The sequence below is a fragment of the Ursus maritimus genome (assembly GCF_017311325.1).
Source record: "Ursus maritimus isolate PB19 chromosome X unlocalized genomic scaffold, ASM1731132v1 scaffold_X1, whole genome shotgun sequence".
In the NCBI taxonomy this organism is placed as follows: domain Eukaryota; kingdom Metazoa; phylum Chordata; class Mammalia; order Carnivora; family Ursidae; genus Ursus; species Ursus maritimus.
This window is the reverse complement of record NW_024423319.1, coordinates 84,611,963-84,630,419: the sequence shown is the minus strand read 5'-3', so window position 1 is coordinate 84,630,419 and position 18,457 is coordinate 84,611,963. Positions and strand designations below refer to the sequence as shown.

The 18,457-nt window shown below is 48.7% G+C and overlaps 1 protein-coding gene across 2 annotated transcripts in view; it reads right to left on the bottom strand.

Annotated features, from left to right (window-relative positions):
* Window positions 1–9,674: 9,674 nt before the first annotated feature.
* SLC9A7 (solute carrier family 9 member A7) overlaps window positions 9,675–18,457 on the bottom strand; it is a 126,995-nt gene continuing 118,212 nt past the window's right edge. For both annotated transcript variants that reach the window (XM_040632600.1, XM_040632606.1), the window contains 2 exons: window positions 13,770–13,875; window positions 9,675–10,079 (listed from right to left, as the gene is read on the bottom strand). In XM_040632600.1, the coding sequence (XP_040488534.1) occupies window positions 9,756–10,079; window positions 13,770–13,875 (430 nt within the window). In that variant the 3' untranslated portion in view covers window positions 9,675–9,755. The remainder of the gene's footprint in view (window positions 10,080–13,769; window positions 13,876–18,457) is intronic.

The window sequence follows — 18,457 nt, the reverse complement described above, 5'->3', positions numbered from 1 at the left end:
TAAAGCCATTCTGCTGGTCTCTCTTTTGTATATTTGTGAATTTAGACCCTTTATATTTAATGTATATGATATTATAGGGCTTAAATTTGCCATTTTTAAAAAGATTTTTTTATTTATTTGACAGAGAGAGAGAGCCAGCGAGAGAGGGAACACAAGCGGGAGCGGGAGAGGAAGAAGCAGGCTCCCAGCGAGGAGCCTGATGCGGGCCGATCCCAGAACGCTGGGATCACGCCCTGAGCTGAAGGCAGACGCTTAACGACTGAGCCACCCAGGCGCCTCCTAAATTTGCCGTTTTTAAAACTTGATTTCTGTTTGTTCCTCTGCTTATTGTTCCCATTTCCCTGTTCGTGTTTTCCTCGCGACTCTTACGTGGAACACTTTTAAGAATTTCATTTTATCTGCAGCTTTTAAAGTATTTTTCTTGTTATGCTTATTTTAGAGCTTTTTTAGATCATACACATGCAACTAGTTACAATTTACTAGTCTCAGCATTTCACTACCTCAAATGGAAGTACACAAACTTCATGTCCATTTAGGTTCCTTTATCCTGTCCCCTTTATAATTCTCCAGTATTTTTTTCTATAAATGTTAAGAACTGCGTCACACAGTGTTATTATTTTTGCCTCAACTATCAAACATAATTCTTTAAACTCAAGAGAAGTAGTCTGTTAAATTTACTCCTATTTTCTGTTGTTCTTTCTTCATTTGTGATGCTTCATTTCCTTCTTCTTTTATCATTTCCTTTCTGTTGGAAGAACTTCCTATAGTGGTTCTTTTACAGCAGTTCTCTTCGCAACACATTCTCTTAGTTTTCCTTCTTCTGAGAATGTCTTTATTTCCCTCATTCCCTGAAGGATATTCTCATGGAATATAAACTCCACATAGACAGTGATTTTCTTCAGCACTTGGGCACAGCTACTTCCTCTGACCTCCGTTTCAGATACGAAATCCAGGACATTCAAATCACATTGTTTCCGTAAGGCATGCATCAGTTCTCTCTAGTTGCTCTCAAGATTTTTTTGTCTTCCCTGAAGTTGGATTACTTTGCTGTATGTTGGTGTAGATTTCTTTGTGTTTTTCTTTTGGGGTTCACTCAACACCTTGAATCTGTAGGTTTTATGTCTTTTGGCAAATTTGGGGAAATTAAGTACTTTTTTAGCTTCCATCTCTTGTCCTTCTCTTTCTGGAACTCTGATGAAATGAATAGGTCATTTATTGTAGTACTACAGGTCCCTGAGGCTCTGTTCTATCCTTCTTTCACTCTATTTTCTCTCTGCTATTTATATGAGCCTATTTCTCATAGCTCTCTTTTCAGATTCACTAATTCTTTACTCTGTCATCTCTATTCTGCCATTGAGTCCATCCAGTGAGGTTTTAAAATTCTGGTTACTGTACTTTACAGTTCAAAATTTCCATTTAGTTCATATATGTATATATTTTCTTAGCAAGAATTTCTGTTTTTTAATTTGTTTCAAGTGTGTTCCTAATAGCTAAGTGAAGCATATTGCTGAGAGTGGCTTAAAATCCTTCTTGGATAATTTCTAGATCTCTTGTTGTTTCAGTGTTGGCATCTGTCACTTATCCTTTCTCATTCAAGTCGAAATTTCCCTGGTTATTGGTTTGACAAGTGATTTTCTAATGGTGTCCCAATATTTGGGATACATTTGAATTTCTGAATTTTTATTTAGATCTTCTCTTTAGCAGGCCTCCACCCACACTGCTGGTGGAGAAAGGGGTGCATCCCCGCCCCAGGTTACTGCCAGAGGGGGTGGTACTCTAGAGTCCTGGCTTCCGCTAGGCCTCTGCTGACAGGAGAGGGGATTTTGTGTGTGTGGTGCTTGGTTTCTGGCTTCTAGGCTGACCGTCTCTGTCCTTTGGCTTAGAGATAACGGGCTTTTCTTGGGGCTTTTTGGTCTGTGACTGTTTGATTTCTGGCCTGCTGGCATCTTCGATGTGTCTCTTCCAGGATATGGGGGAAGTAGAAGAAAACCAAGGGAACTCACAATCTATTGCCCCTCCTTTCCGCGTCCATAGTCAGTCCACCTTCTTTTCCCCACCCTTCAGAGTCTTCTCTTTGTCACATGTATCATGTTTGGGGACTTTAGTTACACTTTTTGTGGAAGGAATAAGGGGAAATGTCACGTACTCCATCTTCTCTGGAACCAGAGTTAGCCCTTCTGAAACTGGTTTTTATTAAATTACATTATACTGGATCCTGACCTGGCGGTCTCTTTCTTGATGTAAATAACCTGCACTAACAATACTAACGGGTCATAGAAAGGCCTCAGAGCATTTTATGAAATGAGCTGTTTAACGTGAATCTTCATTGCCCGCTCCACCATCTTTTTTTTTTTTTTTAAGATTTTATTTATTCGACAGAGATAAAGACAGCCAGCAGAGAGAGGGAACACAAGCAGGGGGAGTGGGAGAGGAAGAAGCAGGCTCACAGCAGAGGAGCCTGATGTGGGGCTCGATCCCAGAACGCTCGGGATCACGCCTGAGCCGAAGGCAGACGCTTAACCGTTGCCACCCAGGTGCCCCCGCTCTCACCATCTTGAAAATGCTTCTTTCCCAGACTCTGCATCACTAGTCCTCTTGAGCTGATGGGCAGTGTCACCACATTAGAAAAGAACGCTCCGCTCGGCACGTGTCGGCAAGAGAGGAAGGCGCAGCAGAGAGCCAGCAGCGGGTGGCAGGTGCCGAGTCCGCCCCACTCGCTCGCTCCGTAGCAGCACGTGTGTCTAACGAAAGAGGAACACAGTTCAGGTGCCCCAAAGGGCAGAGCTGGCTTGTCCCTTCATGCAGCGCCCGCTCTACGGAGCTCTCCGCTCGTCTCGCGGCGTGATTTATTTGGCACGTGTGAGCCAGCACGAGCAAAGGAGGATGCTTACGCCCCCCACTCTACCCAGCAGGTCTCAGAATGTTCTGTTCTCCTTACCGGGTGCCCCCCCGCCAGCCCCAGCAGCAGTTGCGAAAGCACGGCTCACTGTTTCCTGTCTTTATCCTCACCAGATCCCTCTTGGTCACATTTTCTCCGGCCTGTCCTCACAGCAGAACTGATAGTTGTGGGTTTGGTGCGATTTCCAGCCCCGGAGGACGCAGCTAGGGAAGGAAGATTAGTAGGCTCCGCTCTCGAGAGGCCTTCGTCGGCAGACTGCAACAGGCTTTCTGTCTCGGAGTTCTGTGTTCGGAAGTTCAACGCTCCCTTGTTCCTTTTCCTTCCAGGTCAGCCGCGTCAACCGGGCCGCCAGCGTGTCGCCCCAGCCCGGGAGGAGCCACACGGTGGAGGCGGGTCTCGCACGCTGGCCGGGACCGGGACGTGCTGGGCCAGCTGCTGGGCGCCCGCAGAGCAGTGAACAGCGCGAGCTGTGACAGGACGATCGGGCGCACTGGCTGAAACGACGCTTTGCAGTAAGGAGGTGACAGTAGCGTGTGGATAACGCACGCGCCAGACAACAGGAAGAGCCTTCGCCCCAGCCTGAACCTGCCTCTGCTGGAGCCGTAGCCAGCCGGAGGTTCTCAGAACCAAGGGAGACGCGATCTGGTACCATTTCCAGCAGCAGCAGGTGTCTGGACAAAACATCAATGTGAATAAGGCAGTGCAGTCCTGTGTATCTTGATTAAATTCCTTAATAGTAAATAAAAGGTCTGAGTGCTACTGGTTGAAACCTGACTCGCCAGCTCTTTCGCAAAGAGCTCCCCTACACCTGCCCCTAAACCAATTTTTAAGAATAATTTCTCTCCCGGGGTGGGAGAACCCAAATGAGCTGACAACACGTTTTGCTTTCAAGTTCTTCTGTCTGGTGTTTTTGTGATCATACTATTAAATGACTCCAGAGGCGATGCTAGTGACAAGATTTGTTTGGTTGCTAGGATGCAGGTTTTGATGAAGTTCAGTTGCGTGGTTCAGGGAAAGCTCGTCACCTACAAAGGAACATGAAGACTATCAAGGAAACTACTGAGTTCAAGAATCTTAGCAATTACCCAACACTCAAAGTCTGTTCCCGACACGCGAGGCCAGAAGTCACAACACAGACCAGATTTAAAGCGTTTTCTCTAATCCCGAGGCACATGTAAATAATCCCAGAAGTCTGCTGCTGTGATTTTTAGGCCCTGTTTTCAAACTCAAGTTTCAAGCACCTAAATCAGCAGTTGTCAAGCTCCTTTGCTGTAGAAAGTCAGATAGGAAATGGTCCAGGCTTTACACGAAACCGCTGCTCGGTCCTGCCACGATGACTCAGCGCTGCGTGAAAGCTGTCACAGACATTATGCCAATGAAGGAGCCTAGTGTATTCCAATAAAACTTTATTTACAAAATAAGTGGTGGGCCGGGTTTGGTCCGGAGGGCTGGCTAGCCTTAATTTGTCAATCCCGAGTCTTGGGTAGCTGGAGAGGAATAGCTTCCACCTACACAGAACCTCCCAGTGAGGGAAAGGAACAGACTTGAGGAAAGGATCACACTGCATTCCTTTACTAACAGACGATACTTTTAAATGCAAAAGAAGATTAGCTTCAGCCAGTTAATCTTTTTATTTTGAGTTTTGTAAAAAAAAAAAAAAAAAAGCTTTGAGAAAAATGTGTTAAATATCAGTCAACGGCAGGAAAACATGTAGCTAGCTTTACAATATCAATCTAAACATATACACAAAGGCAAACGTTAAGTAAAATGCTGGAAAGGTAGCACTTTGGGCGTAACTGCAGTTTTCCTTAGTGCACACAAAGGTTCTGATAACTCCAAGTCTTCACTTTTTCACAGTTCAACATACTTTTTTTATTTCATAGAACATGTTTATTTATGTAACATACTATACTGTTAATTTTATAAAACCACCGGTTTGTTACTGATGAATGGAAATAGAAGACAAAATTCTCCCGATTACATTGTGTAAGTCTCTATAAAAAGTTCCGCAGAAGGTCATTTATCATCCCTTGTTAAATCTTATCCTATCCTATTTTTAAAATTGCTTTTCACCTATTAAATGAATCTTGGTGGCCTTCCCATTTAATCATCTTATGGGACAGAGTGAAACTTCCTAGTGAGAAGGACCAGATGTCGTCTATGTAAAAAATCAAAAGACAACCTGGGAGAATGTGGTCCTGCTCTGAAGTCGTGCTTTGAACACGGATTTCGGCAGTAAATTCCAAATCCACAGACATAACACCCCCACACCCGAAATCACTCGGCTCCCGAAGCCCACAGCTGGAACCGTGGCGACAGAAGGCCACCTCCCAAATGTTCAAGCCGTGGACAGTCACCCAGTAGCCCTGGGCTCTTCCCCTTTGCAGTGCTCGACAGCACATGTAGAGTTCTTCGTGCTGCCTACAAGCCTCCTTCAGTCTGAGTCCCTCCACATCCACAGGCCCCAGAAGTTTCCACTGATCCTGACATGTGGCATCCTGGGGTAGCCTTTTTTAAAAGGCGGCCTCTTCAGGACTCTCCTGTGCGTTTCAGGGCTTTTCAAAACGTGGCCAGACAGGCAGACCTTCCTTCTCAACTTCTCCCAGGCTCATGTGGCAGACAACTGGCTGCCTGTGTGTTCCGTGTGGGCGCTGCTCCTACCCCTGCTTACAAAAATAAAACTAACATCAAAAACTTTGGTTTTGCTCTTGACTGAGTTCTGCTCGCACTGGGTGACAAGACACGTTTGCTAGTTAAAAAAAAAAGCTCCTACTTATGAAAATGAAACGGGGGGCTGATTTCTAGGTCTGGTTTTGAAAAGATTGTCAAAGAGCCTACTTGCTTTTCCTAGTTAAGAGACCAGCATCACTTTCTGGAGTGTTCCTCTGCATATTGTCCTTACCGGGTTTTAGAAAGGCAGAAGGTCTCTTCGGTACCAGAGTGAAAGCAGCGTCGGATGGGTCGCTTTCCACTCTTGGCCACTAGAATCTTCACCTTAACCGTAGCCGACTGTGGCATCTGGCACTTGGAGAAAGGCCAGCACGAGAGATCAGAACGCAGTGGTGCCACTCGCGAACGCATGTGACACCCCCCACGAACTCATCCACAGCAGCGAGAGGTCCGCACGAAACTCCAAGTTCCCCATTTCCGAAGTATAAGAAGTCGCATCTCTATTGAATCAGCAAGCTGACTTTCCGAAGCCCTCGTTCCCCGCCGACATCTCATGGCAGATGGGAAAGGCCGCTTCGGATACACGCTTCGCGGCTCACAACGGACACCCAGCTCAGGGGCCCAAGAGGAGGCGTTCTCTGCGGAGTTGCTCGGTCGGCCCTGCCTGCCACCGGTCCCCCTCAGGGCATCAGTGGTGTTTCTACGTTTAGAAATTGTTCTGTTCATATTAAGGTGTCTGACACAGGCGGGACATTAACTTCCCCTGTGGACAAAGAGAAGGAGAGAGAACTGGGGGCAGGGGTGGGGAATGTGTGTCATGAGACGGCCTCTATTTTGGAAGGAAGTCACCTCGAGTGAAATGCTAGTGGACAGCCGAGAGAACGCTTTTCAGGTTTTTCTAAAGAGCCCTCCTTTGTCCACCGAACCACAGAGGGCATTTTCCGGTCTAGAGAGCACAGCCTAAAGCTCCTTGCTTCCGCCTGATGAAACATGTGATGGCGCAGTGCGGGTTTGGGGCAGCAAGGCATCGGGGCCGGATGGGCTCCCCGAGCGCCCTGGATGGGCAGGGGCCATGGACTCGCCACGCCTCTTCCCGTATTTGCAGCCTCGTTCCAGCGCAGATTGCCTTCTCCAGGAGACCAAGATCAGGTGTCCTTGCAGCCCCAAAGAGAGTATGAAAAGGCACGGCTGGAGTCTGCGCGGCTCCCCTCGCCCTACCCAGAAGTCGGCAGCACCAACGGCTGACCGCTGCGAGGTCACAAGCCTCCCGCCCCGTCGGGCATTAAATGGGCCCACGCCCTCCTGAGGAGTCCAGCAGGGATTCGGCCTGGGGACAAGCTAGTGTGACAAGGTAGAAGCTGACTGGACTGCAAAGGGGGACTCGCTTAATCCCAGGTTGTACTGAAAAGACCGCTCCAAAGCCTTCGGACTGGAGAGTCAGCTCACTCAGTTAAGACCAAACCCTTTTCTTTCCACGAAAGGGGGCAAAGAGGACAGGTTTTTAATCACTCCCCTCCACCTACCTGTCCATCCACTCAAGTCACCCGTCTCTCCCTTTCCTGCACTACGGTGTTCAAACGTGATGTTTTCAGTTGTACTTCACCTGAGTATGTTCTGGAACATCCCCTCCCCCGGAGCATGTGTGAGAGGCTAAATTCGATGCACTCAGCAGTTTCAATCTGATTTAGGCCCGACTGGCAGCAGATGGTTGGCCTTGAGTTAGAAGGTCTGGGGCTTCATGGCATCTAGTTTTCCCTCTCGGCACAGGCATAAAGCGTCTAGAGGTGGGAAGCATTTAGACGAACAGACTCATTTGCCGGGACCCCTGGTAAGGTCGGGATTATTCTCCACATCTTGCAACAAAAAATTAGGACCATAGGTCAGTGACTTACTCTGATCCATTGACTAAAAATCAACCAAATCATACAACCCCAGCAAAATTCTGATCTTGGCAAATCTCCATTTACTTAAATTGAAGTAGGTCCGAATAAAACGTTTGCAGTCAGGACTACAGGACCCTTTTGGGGAAAACACAACAATCTAGAGACTGATTTAGGACTAGGCTGGAGAACTCTGATTATGTTTCCTCCTTATGAGGGTAATTTCTTATTAATTTGCTGAAAGCATCCTGGAAAACCAAAATGACAACGCAGCCTTGACTTGAATGAGGACAGCGTGGTTCTACGAGGTTGGCTCTTTTCAAGACCCCTCCCAGGGCTTTTCTGTTAGCTTCTTTCTCCCGGATGAAATACGTAAGCAACAGGAGAGAGAAGCAAGGCTTTATAAAGACCCAGCTGAAGAGCTGACCACAGCTCTCTCTCCACCTCTGAAATAGCACACACACACAGAAGCCTCGCCGAGTTTCTGCGCATGGCTGGTCGTTAGGGAGAGAAGGCTACTGAATAAACTCGTGCTGGTTCTGGGCCCCTATGCCGAGCCTGGCAGCCGCTCTCTGCACTCTGCCCCCACGACATAATGACCTCCCGCCCTGAGGCTCTCTAAAAAGCTGTTTTTCTGACTCTGGCTCAGAGGTTTGTGAAGTCCTTCACTAGCCTAGGTAATTCGGAGCCTTATGGGGTGAGATAGGGGGGTTCAGCTCGCTGTTGCTTACAAAGCCCAGGGATGCCCATGATAAAATCAAAATGGACTTTAGGGTACAGAAAAAGGAAAGAGGGGAATAAAAGTCATTTAATTATATCAAACCATATGCAATGGTTCCATATCGGCAATTTCCCTACGCTCAACTTAAACATTTTTGCCTCTTTTGCATTGAATTAGCACAAAAGCAAGTGTAATGTCTTATCTAAATATCAACCATTAAAAAGGTCAGTTAAGAAGATTAAATGGCTGGTTTCATTATTAGGATATTCGACGGGCCACTATTTTGTTCAGCCCAAGAAGAAAAGTGCCCACATTTTATGAAGGTTTTTTTTTTTTTTAAGAGATTGGGTTTTCAAATATACCACAGAGACACAGGGAGAATTCCAAACTTGGTTTCCAAGAGCTCTCTCAGTATTTTACCTACCACAGTGTGGGCAGGTAGAACAGCTCGCCCACGGAGAACCCAAACTACAAACCTAACTTTCAAACCGTGCTCACACACTAAGCTGGTACGAGCCTCCCCACCTACGAGAAAGGCCCTCGCTACACAGCATCGGTGTTAAGACATCTGGATTCTTAATCTCATAGCAGGCGGAACCTTCCACTGGATTGAACAATGCTCAGTTCCATTGGCTTGCCTCTCATTCCTCACCCGGCCGCTGAAATCTCATGCATTTAGCAGCTCGAGTTGGGACTTCTACTCAGTCTTTAGGACAGTAATCTTGTGTTTTGTGTTTTGCGGTTAATTTTCTTCGCAGTGTAGTTTTTTCCCTCTGAAGACTAGCCTATTACCTCCTAGGCTCCTTGCTGCTCTCTAATCCAGATAGAAGGATCCCACAAATTCTGGTGTTATTCCTAAACCCCACAGTAGATATCTCAGTGGTAGCCCTGAAGAATTGACTGCTTTTCGTCCTCATCTCTCAACAGTTTCTCCCATCAGATTAATTTAAAAACCCAACAGTATAACACGATTTTGCCTTTGGTTTTAAACATTTCAGTAGCTACTTTCTGAGATTCCAGAGAAGGAATTCTGATTCCTTCCCCATGTTGAAATGTTCATGGATGGAGTTCCACCTTCAGTCACAGGGAAACCCAGGTAGCGCCTAAGAGTCCGGAAGCCTGACGTGGGATCGCCATCCCGCAGCCCTTGGTGCTAGGGCCTCCGCTCAGATTGCTTCCTCCTGAGTTCTGTCCCGCTGACCACTGGCTTCCCATCATCTTTGGAGGTCCAATCTCAGCTGCCTTCCTTCTGGATCATTCTAGCCTGCTCTGCCCCACCCTGTGTTATTCCTGCAGCCGGCTAGGCTTGCCCAGCTGCGCACGGACGTGGAGCCTCTGCCAGGAGGCCCCCACGCCTGCCACACCGGCGCTCGGACGCCGCAGGTGAATGAGTTAGACCGCTGAAGCATGCTATTTGTTGGCTTGTGTGACTACTATGTGAAAAAGTGGGAATAGGTCTGCATTTGTCTTGACTGAGAGACACCTAAGCCCCACCATCTGCATCTTGGGTGAAATTTTAAATGTTAAGAGAGCTTCAGACCTCAGTAAAACAGAAGCATTAGTTCGACTCAGTCAGTGCCCCGTCTCAGACAACCCTGGGGCTTGCAGCCGTCCTCACCACACCGGCGGCCGCCCCATCGCCGCAGGCTGGCGGGGAGTCAGCGCTTTCCTCCAGGGGGAACACTAGGCGCGTGCCCCGGCTTGACACCGGCTGGTCTCCTATTCCCAGGGCTCGGTCCAGCACCTCCTCCGAGCTGCTCTTGGTTCTCCGACTGCCTTCGAGGCTCGTGGAGGCCGTGTGGGAGCCTGAGGAGCCGTTCGCAGTCACTGTGCTGTCCCCGTAGGTCAAGGTGAGGTCGCCCTCGGTCAGGATGAAATCGGAGTCTTCCTCTCTCAGCGGCTCTTGGTTCTGAAAAGGGCAACGAGCGACAACAACCAATGGGAGACTGATCTCCTCTGGGGTTGGAGCCAACCCCAACCTCAACCGCGCCTCTGAGAACTGGGGCTCGAGAAACTTGCCGGCCTTGAGCCTCTGGCCTGGATACTGGATGCCGGCTGTCGAACTGCTCGCCCAGGTAAGGCACCGTTGTCCGAACCAGGGCTTCGAAGCCCAGGAAGCAGCTCTGATTTTAAATGCCTGACAGCTCGGGCTTAGCGACAAAAGGGAAGAAAGGGAGGCCAGCCCGGGCCTTCAGCTTCCCAACCCTCAAAGGAAGGAGGGGGAAGGTCGCGGGGCAAACGTGCCAAGAGGTTTGGTCCTCTTCTCTGGGCAGGTCTTGTGAGTGGGCCTCCGCCCCACCCAAACCGCCCTAAGCCCACCTGGTTTGCATCCGAACTACTCTGTGTCCTAGTCGGCAGCCGAGGGACGGGGCCAGAGCAGAGTGAGGACCTCCTTCCTGAACCCACAGAAGAACCCCCGACGGGAAGCCCTCCGAGAGGGAAGGTGTGTTTTCCTGACCGTATTTCGGGCCTGCCAGGAGGTCGCTGGGGCCCTCATCGGACCCTTCCCCTCCCTGCCTGTGAAGGACACTCTTGGCCCCGGAGACGACCTGAGCCGGGAACCTGGGGAATTCGCAGACCGTCCGGCTGGTAGGACGCAGGGGTGGGATTTCGCCCACGGGGAGGATGTGAACACTCACGGGGTCAGGAGGAGCAGGCCGGCAGCTCAGGCTAAGCCTCCGGGCGGAGCACACAGGGCCGGGCGGGGCGCAGCGAGCGGCGGCCGTGGGGCAGCTCAGGAGGCGCGCCGGGTCAGACACGACCCTTCACCCTTTAATGGGGTGCACTAGCAAAACGAGGGCGCTCCGCTCCCCTGCTGCCCCCACTGCACATCTGTCAGACACAAACAGCCAACTCGGTTCCAGAATGCTCCGCTAAACTGCTCTTGCTCTCAATTTCCCATCTGCTCTTCAGAGTGCATTTGAAGCCCTGCATCATCTACGCGGACACGGAACCCCTCCCCGCAGCCCCCTGCCCAAGGCCACGGGCAGATTCTGCCCGGCATGCCTGCCCCCCCCCCCCAGGTGAGAAACCAGCAGAGCACGGTGACCCTCTTCCTGGCACCCTTCCTGGAGGCGCTTAGCCACAGCGGGTACTAGAGGAGCGCCTGTCAATGCTCCAGCCTGGGGGCCGCGTGGGTCTGCTGCCCTCCTTCTCCTGTCCCAGCCTGTCTGTGCGCGCTCACTGGTGACAAGCTTAAGCCTGCTTTCTGCATTGCTCTCTGTGATGTCGGCTTCTCCACGCTCCACAGCGTGACTCTACTTAAAGCAATGCTCCGGCTTTTTCGACAGGCAAGCACGCAACTCGGCTTGCTGGTGGCCTCCGATCCTTGCTGGAACAAGGCAGGGTGCAAATGTGCAACTGAGCAAGAATTCTCTGCTCAGGCAGACCGTAATTCTAAAACTCACTCCAAACTCCCCAAATTCCTCCCTGCCATCAGTGTTTAGAAAGTCCTGAGGCTCCATCTGTCCCGCAATAGTTTTCCTAACAACAAATGAGATCATGTTCCCTGTTTTAGCACGTTCCCTTTCTCCCACGCATGCGAGCACTAAGTAATGTTTTCCTTCATCTCTGTCAAAATACCGCAGCCAGGGCTCTTAGCTCCCCCACTTTCAGGGGGACACTCTCCTGGCACGCATTTTACTCTTTCGAGGACAGAGGGGAATGTGAAGCAACTGTTCGGAGGGAAATGCTGCAAATGTAGCCTCGCCCCCTCCAGCAGCCCAGCCGAGGTACCCACCCCCCGACCCCAGCCCCTGAGTGGCCCGTGCTGACCCCTGGCAGTGGGAAGCAGGGCTCAAATTCACGGACAGGAGAAAGCAAGATTGGAAACATTACGAAACTCACAAGCCTGGACAAATCGTACCCGAAACAAGGACATCGTAAAACCCAGTGGACAGGGATTTCCAAATCAGAGCTTAATGAACGTGATATGCAGATGATGAAACCGATCCGCTTCCTCGAATTCTAGATGACACGAGCAACAAAGGTTTGTTAAGCTGGAGGCTTGTATATTATGCAACCAGCTGTCCACTGAAGGCTGCGTGAAAATGCCGTCGAATTACCCTGCAAACACGTGTGTTGCAGGAATGTGCCTGTTTTAGATAACCCGAGGTCACTTTCAGGAATGGAAGACCCCTGTTTTCTAGGTGGGTATCCAACCTGAGCGGTTTAGAGTTAGTCCAAATAGTGAATAAGGAACATCTTCAACATCGCCCAACTAACCTAAAAGTACAAACACCCTCTAGATGACGGGTGAGGACCACAGTGTGTCAAACAGCCACGTGAGAACAGCCCAGCCTGAGACCATCATGGGGCTCAAAACCCCGCAGGGGGCCCCTCCGCTCTCTCACCTTTGGCTTCCTCAATTACTTTTTCAAAGACTCTATAGTCCCACTCTTCTTAACAATAGCGAGCCTCACTGTCTGCAGCTGAGACCCTGGTCAGGACCCCAGCCCAAAGCAATAGGGGCAGCATGGAGGGATTCTTGCTTCTCGACCAAGTCGCCCCATCTCTGATAAAGCTGTTCGTGAGCACACCAGACCACTGCTCCCCTCCGCCCCAGCGCCCCCCGCCCAGCTATGCCCCCTGCCCCTCTCTACCACCTAAATGCCAACAATCGTTCGCAAGCCCGCTGCCCCGCCCCGTTAGACTGACCCAGTCAGGGGTCTTCTCTCTCGGACCTGGGCTTTGCATTCTGCTTTCTCCACGCTAATGAAGTCAACTGCAGGTTATTTATGAATTCTCTGAAACCTGCATGAGGGTCTCAGCTCTGCCCCGTTACTAATCCTGGGACCTTGGCACTTTCTTCCTCCAAAATCCTGTAGTAACTACTTATTTACCGTATGGCCAAGAGAATAAACTTGGCCTTGTGAGCTGTAAAGCTCTACGCAAATTTAAGGAGTTCTTCTCTCCTAGGGTATAATGGTCGTGTTCGTGACCAGATGATTAGAGTGGCCGAGGAGAGAGCAAGAAGGGCCTTTCCCCTCTCCTCCGGTCCTTCGATGTGGGTAGCTGCTCGGTCTCTGCACCCCTCTGCCCAGCAACCCACATGAGGAGCTCACGAGTCAGCCCCAAAGCTCAGATGCCCACCAGTGTGGATATTCTTTTCACACTGTGCTAAGTCTGAATCTGAAAGCGGAAAGGACCTAACCACATCAGTGTAAATAACACATTTACAAAAAGAGTCCTCACATTTGCTAAACACTTAGCGCTTCACGGTGTTTTTCTGTACCTTTGCCTTTAATCTCACCGCCAGTCTGTACAACTAGGCCCGCTTTACAGATGAGAAAACCAAGGCACAGAACACTCAAATGGCCTCAGGGCTTGGATCTGAATCTAGTTGCTCTGATTCCAAATCCGGTGTTCTCTCTACCATACGCCGGCTGTGGACGTGACAGGGCCCCACAGCCCAGGAACACGGTTTCTCTCTTACTGTGCAGAACAGCTCAACAGATGTAGGTTGGCCATTTCTAATCGTCTTATTTAGGGAAGCAAAACCAGTGGATTTGGAGGCTTGCAGGCAACAGGTTTCCTCTTCCTAGGGAACACACGTCTGGGCGCAGTGAGCAGGAAAACACCCCTCACGTGCCGTACTTACGTCGTACACCTGGGGACTGGTGAGACACCGAGCAAGCAGGCCACACCAGGCTGGGAGCGTGGTGGTTAACGGGGGGCCGCTGTGTGTGAGGATGGGCTTCAAGTAACTTTAAAAAGAGAATGAAGGAAAAAACGTCTGCAAAGAAAACACACACCCAACAAAACATGTTTAGAAATCCCCAAGAGAAAGTCATCCGGCCTTCTACCCACAAAAGGCCTCTTTCCCCCCCATTTTACTAGCATGATACAGAAAACCCTTGGGGTCTGCAACAGTCTGAATCAAAGATTAAACCATCCTGCCAGCCTTCAGTGTTCACTGTCAACTCTCAGGTTGGCGGTTTCCGCTTTTAAGGCAAAAAGAATATTGGCTTAATTAGAGCAGAAGGCCCCTTCCTCATTATGTTGAATGAGGATTTTGGTTTCCATCAGCATTCCAGCTTGGGACCCACAGCCAGCTCACACTTTGGCAACAGGAGACAGCGTATTGGCTTCTCAACCTCGACACTGCTGACATGGGGTGCCAGGTCATTCTTTGTTGTAGGGGACTGTCCTGCCCTGTAGGGACAGTCTACCCACTAGATGCCAGGAGCACCCCTGACCCCTCTCCCAGGCGTGACAACAAAAATGTCTCTAGACAGGGCGCCTGGGTGGCTCAGTTGGTGAAGCGTCTGCCTTCGGCTCAGGTCATGATTCTGGAGTCCCAGGATTGAGTCCCACGTCGGGCTCCCTGCTCAGCGGGGAGTCTGCTTCTCCCTTTGACCCTTTCCCCTCTCATGCTCTCTCTCTCTCTCTCTCAAATAAATGAATAAAATCTTCATAAAACGTCTCTAGACATTGCCAAATGTCCCCTGAGAAGCAAAGCTGCCCTCGGTGGAGACCACCACTCTAACGTGAAGTTCAACTGCTCGGAGAGCTCAGGATTTGTCTGTCTGGGGGTATCTGTGCCGTCAAATGCATGAGCGTGTGTGAGAAGCACCGCGAAGCACGGGTCATGATATGACCGCGCCCGGACGCCTGGTACCCCCAGCCCCAGCAGCATGGCAAGGGTGGGGACTCACCCGGCCACCTCCGCGGTGGGAACGGCCGAGAGAATTTAAAGGAGGGTGAGAAAGCACCCTAGTCACCTGTAGCCCAGAGGAGGACGGCTCTGAGCACCATCAGTATTTGCAGCAGCACAAGAGAAAAAAGGCTTCTCTGGGAGGACACGGAAGGAAGACCCTGGGGTAGCCTTCTCGTAGGGAATGACTCCACAAAGGACGAGGTGTGGGCTCTGCTGAGCCTCTTTACGAGACCGAGCAAGCCCCCTCTGACCGTTGTCCTCCAGCCGCATTTCTGGGAATGGCCCCTACTGGCCTACCGGCTGCTTTGAGTGCAGCTGCGAAGCGGACAGCCCGGCTGCACTTGCATAAGGACCGATGCAGAGGCACGTGGGCACCCCAGGCTACCTTTCCGTGTCCTGCCCCGGGTAGTTCAAAGCCAAGTTCTCACATCCCCGAATACAAAAGGCCCTCTAACGACTTCTTTAAAAGCGAAAAAAAAAAAAACCCTATTTACATACAGATTTTTAAATATGCAAATTCTTGAAGGGCAAAAAGGAAATATCAAGTCTCTGTCCTACCCAGTTGTTCTGGTAATTACCATTACAACTTCACAGAGACTTCTTTTTTAAACTGAGATATAACTGACATGCAATATTATTGTAGTTTCAGGTGTACAACATTGTGATTTAGCCTTTGTATCTACTGCAAGACGATCACCTCAGCACATGCAGTTGCCATCTGTCACCATACAAAATTAATAGAATATTATTGACTGTATTCCCCACACTGTACATTGCATTCCCATGACTTATTTATTTTATAACTGGAAGTTTGTACTTCTTTTTTTTTAAGATTTTATTTATTTATTTGAGAGAGAGAGAGAGAGTGCAAGCACACAAGCAGGGGGAGGGGCAGAGGGAGAGGGAGAAGCAGGCTCCCCACTGTGCCGGGAGCCTGATGCGGGGCTCGATCCCAGGACCCTCGGAGCATGGCCTGAGCCAAAGACAGACACTTAACTGAGCCACCCAGGCGCCCCAAGAAGTTTGTACTTCTTGATCCCCTTCACCCATTTCACTCCACTAACCTCCTTCCCCTCTGGTGGCCACCAATCTGTTGTCTGTATCTATGAATCTGGATTTTGTTTGTTTTGGTTTTCAGACTCCACATATAAGTGAAATCAATGCAGCCTTTGTTTTTCTCTGATTTGTTTCACTTAGCACGATGGCTTCAAGAGCCATCCATGTTGTCGCAAATGGCACGATTTCATTCTTTTTTACGGCTGAATAGTATTCCACCGTGTGTGTGTGTGTGTGTGTGTGTGTGTGTGTGTGTGCGCACACACCGCTAGAATACATTTTTTCTATTTCTTGATTTATAAACTTTAGTCGGGGGCTTTAAACTCCCTCCTATGAAGCATGGTACATTTAATTCATTTATACTCCTGCATCTGCTTTTCAAGATTTTCCTAATTTTGATTACAATTCATTTTATATTGCACATATATAACATTCGTATTCTATTTTATAACTGGTAGGTAAATCTTCTATACTTTGTCTATGGATTGAGTCTAAATGTTAAAAGCCACTAAATAGCATTTCTAATAATATTATTATATGAGTATTATTCACTGTAACCAAGCAAAGTGGTTAGAACGCTATTTTTTTTTTTAAAGTAGTCTCCACGCTCAGCATGGAGCCCAATGCGGGGCTTGAACCCATGACCCTGAGATCAACACCTGAGCTGAGATCAAGACTCAGACACTAGGGGCACCTGAATGGCTCAGCTGGTTAAGCACCCAACTCTTGATCTCAGCTCAGGTCTTGATCTCAGGGTTGTGAGTTCAGGCCCCGTGGTGGGTGTGGAGCCTACTTAAAAAAAAAGAGTCAGAAACTTCACCAACTGAGCCACCCAGGTGGTTAGAACACTATTAAAGGACATGTAAAGCAGTGTCATTTAAACTTTGTTAGTGAGAAGAGAACATTTGAGTGTCTTGTGAAATACAAGATCTTCTTTTAATTTCATTTTGATCTTGTTCACTTCTCGGTTATAAAAAAATTACTACTTCTTCAATGTTGTCCCCTTAGTTGGGTCTGATTTTGGTTTTATTTGATCTTTATGTTGGTGGTGGTTTTTTCCCCCTTCTTAGAGAGTCTGCACAGTGCTAAACTTTCTCAACTCTTGCATGTCTGAAAGCCACCCTCTTTTTTTTCCCCACTCAGCTTGCGTGTAGAATTCCAGGCTCAGACTTTTTCTTTTCATCCTAGAACTCTGACAATGCTTATTCTAACATTCAGTTTTGCTACTGCCACCTCTGATTCTTTCTCTTTAAAGGCCACCAGTCTTTCTCTTTGGAAGCCTCGACGAGTCCTGCTTTTCCTCCCTAGTTATGGAATGCTCCAGTGTATCTATTCATGCTACTCATACCAGGTGGGCTCTCCCGCTCTGAAGACGAGAATCTTCCCTTAGCCAACGGATTTTTTTTCTTCCGTTATTTCTTTGGTTCTTCTTTTCCTCCATAGTCTCTATCTTCTTTTAGATTCTGTTAAAGGACTCTGGACCACCTGGCTCTGGCCTCTACATCTTGAAACTCTTCTCTCGCTCATCTCTGACTTTGCACTTGAATTCTTACAGATTCTTTTTTCCCTCAGCTTCATCTTCCAGATCAACAGTTCATGGTCTCCACCATGTAATTAAACTATCCATTACATTTTGGGGTTCATTTCAGAAAGTTTATGTTTAATTTCCAAGAGTTTCTTCTTGTTTGGTTGCTCCTTTTTCTAATAACCTATTCTTACATTGTGACTGGAAAAGCCTTTCAACTCTAAGGCTCTTATTAGAAAAATTAAAAAATAAATATTTGGTGGGGCACGTGGCTGGCTCAGTTGGTAGAGCATACAACTGATCTCGGGGTCATGAGTCAGAGCCCCGTGCTGGGTTTACTTAAAAAAAAAAAAAATATATATATATATATATGAAAAAATATATATGTGTATATATATATGTACATATATAGGACATACATGTACATATGTAGGAATTCATTATGTTGGCACACCCCTCATGTCTTTACTCAGTTTCTCAGTTCGTCAAGCAGGTGGGGAATCTGACCATGCCAAAGTTGGGTGGGGGGGAGTTACTCTAGGGAGAAAAATCTTTGGTGGCCTCAAGATCTGTTTGTTTCTCTATCAAGCCCTCCCCAGGTAGTATCTCTACTTTCTTTAGAAAGCTATGGCTTGAAGAGAAAATTAACAGCTCCAGGTTGATCTGCGGACACAGGAAGTGCCTGTTGCAGCTGTTACTAACAACATTCTTTCATAAATCACCTAGACAGGGGTGCCTGCGTGGCTCAGTCGGTGAAGTGGCTGCCTTCGGCTCAGGTCATGATCCCAGGGTCCCGGGATCGAGCCCTGCGTCAGGGTCCCTGCTCAGCGGGGAGTCTGCTTCTCCCTCTACCCTTCCCCCCTGCTCATGATCTCTCTCACTCTCTCCCTCTCTCTCTCAGATAAATAAATAAAATCTTTAAAAAAAATCATCGAGACAAACTGGCTCAAGACTCACTTTGGTCTTGGGCTATAGTTTTCTCTGCTACAATTCCCTCTATCTTCGGTCTGGCGAGTAGTCCAAAATCTCTCTTCTGTGGTTCCAAGGA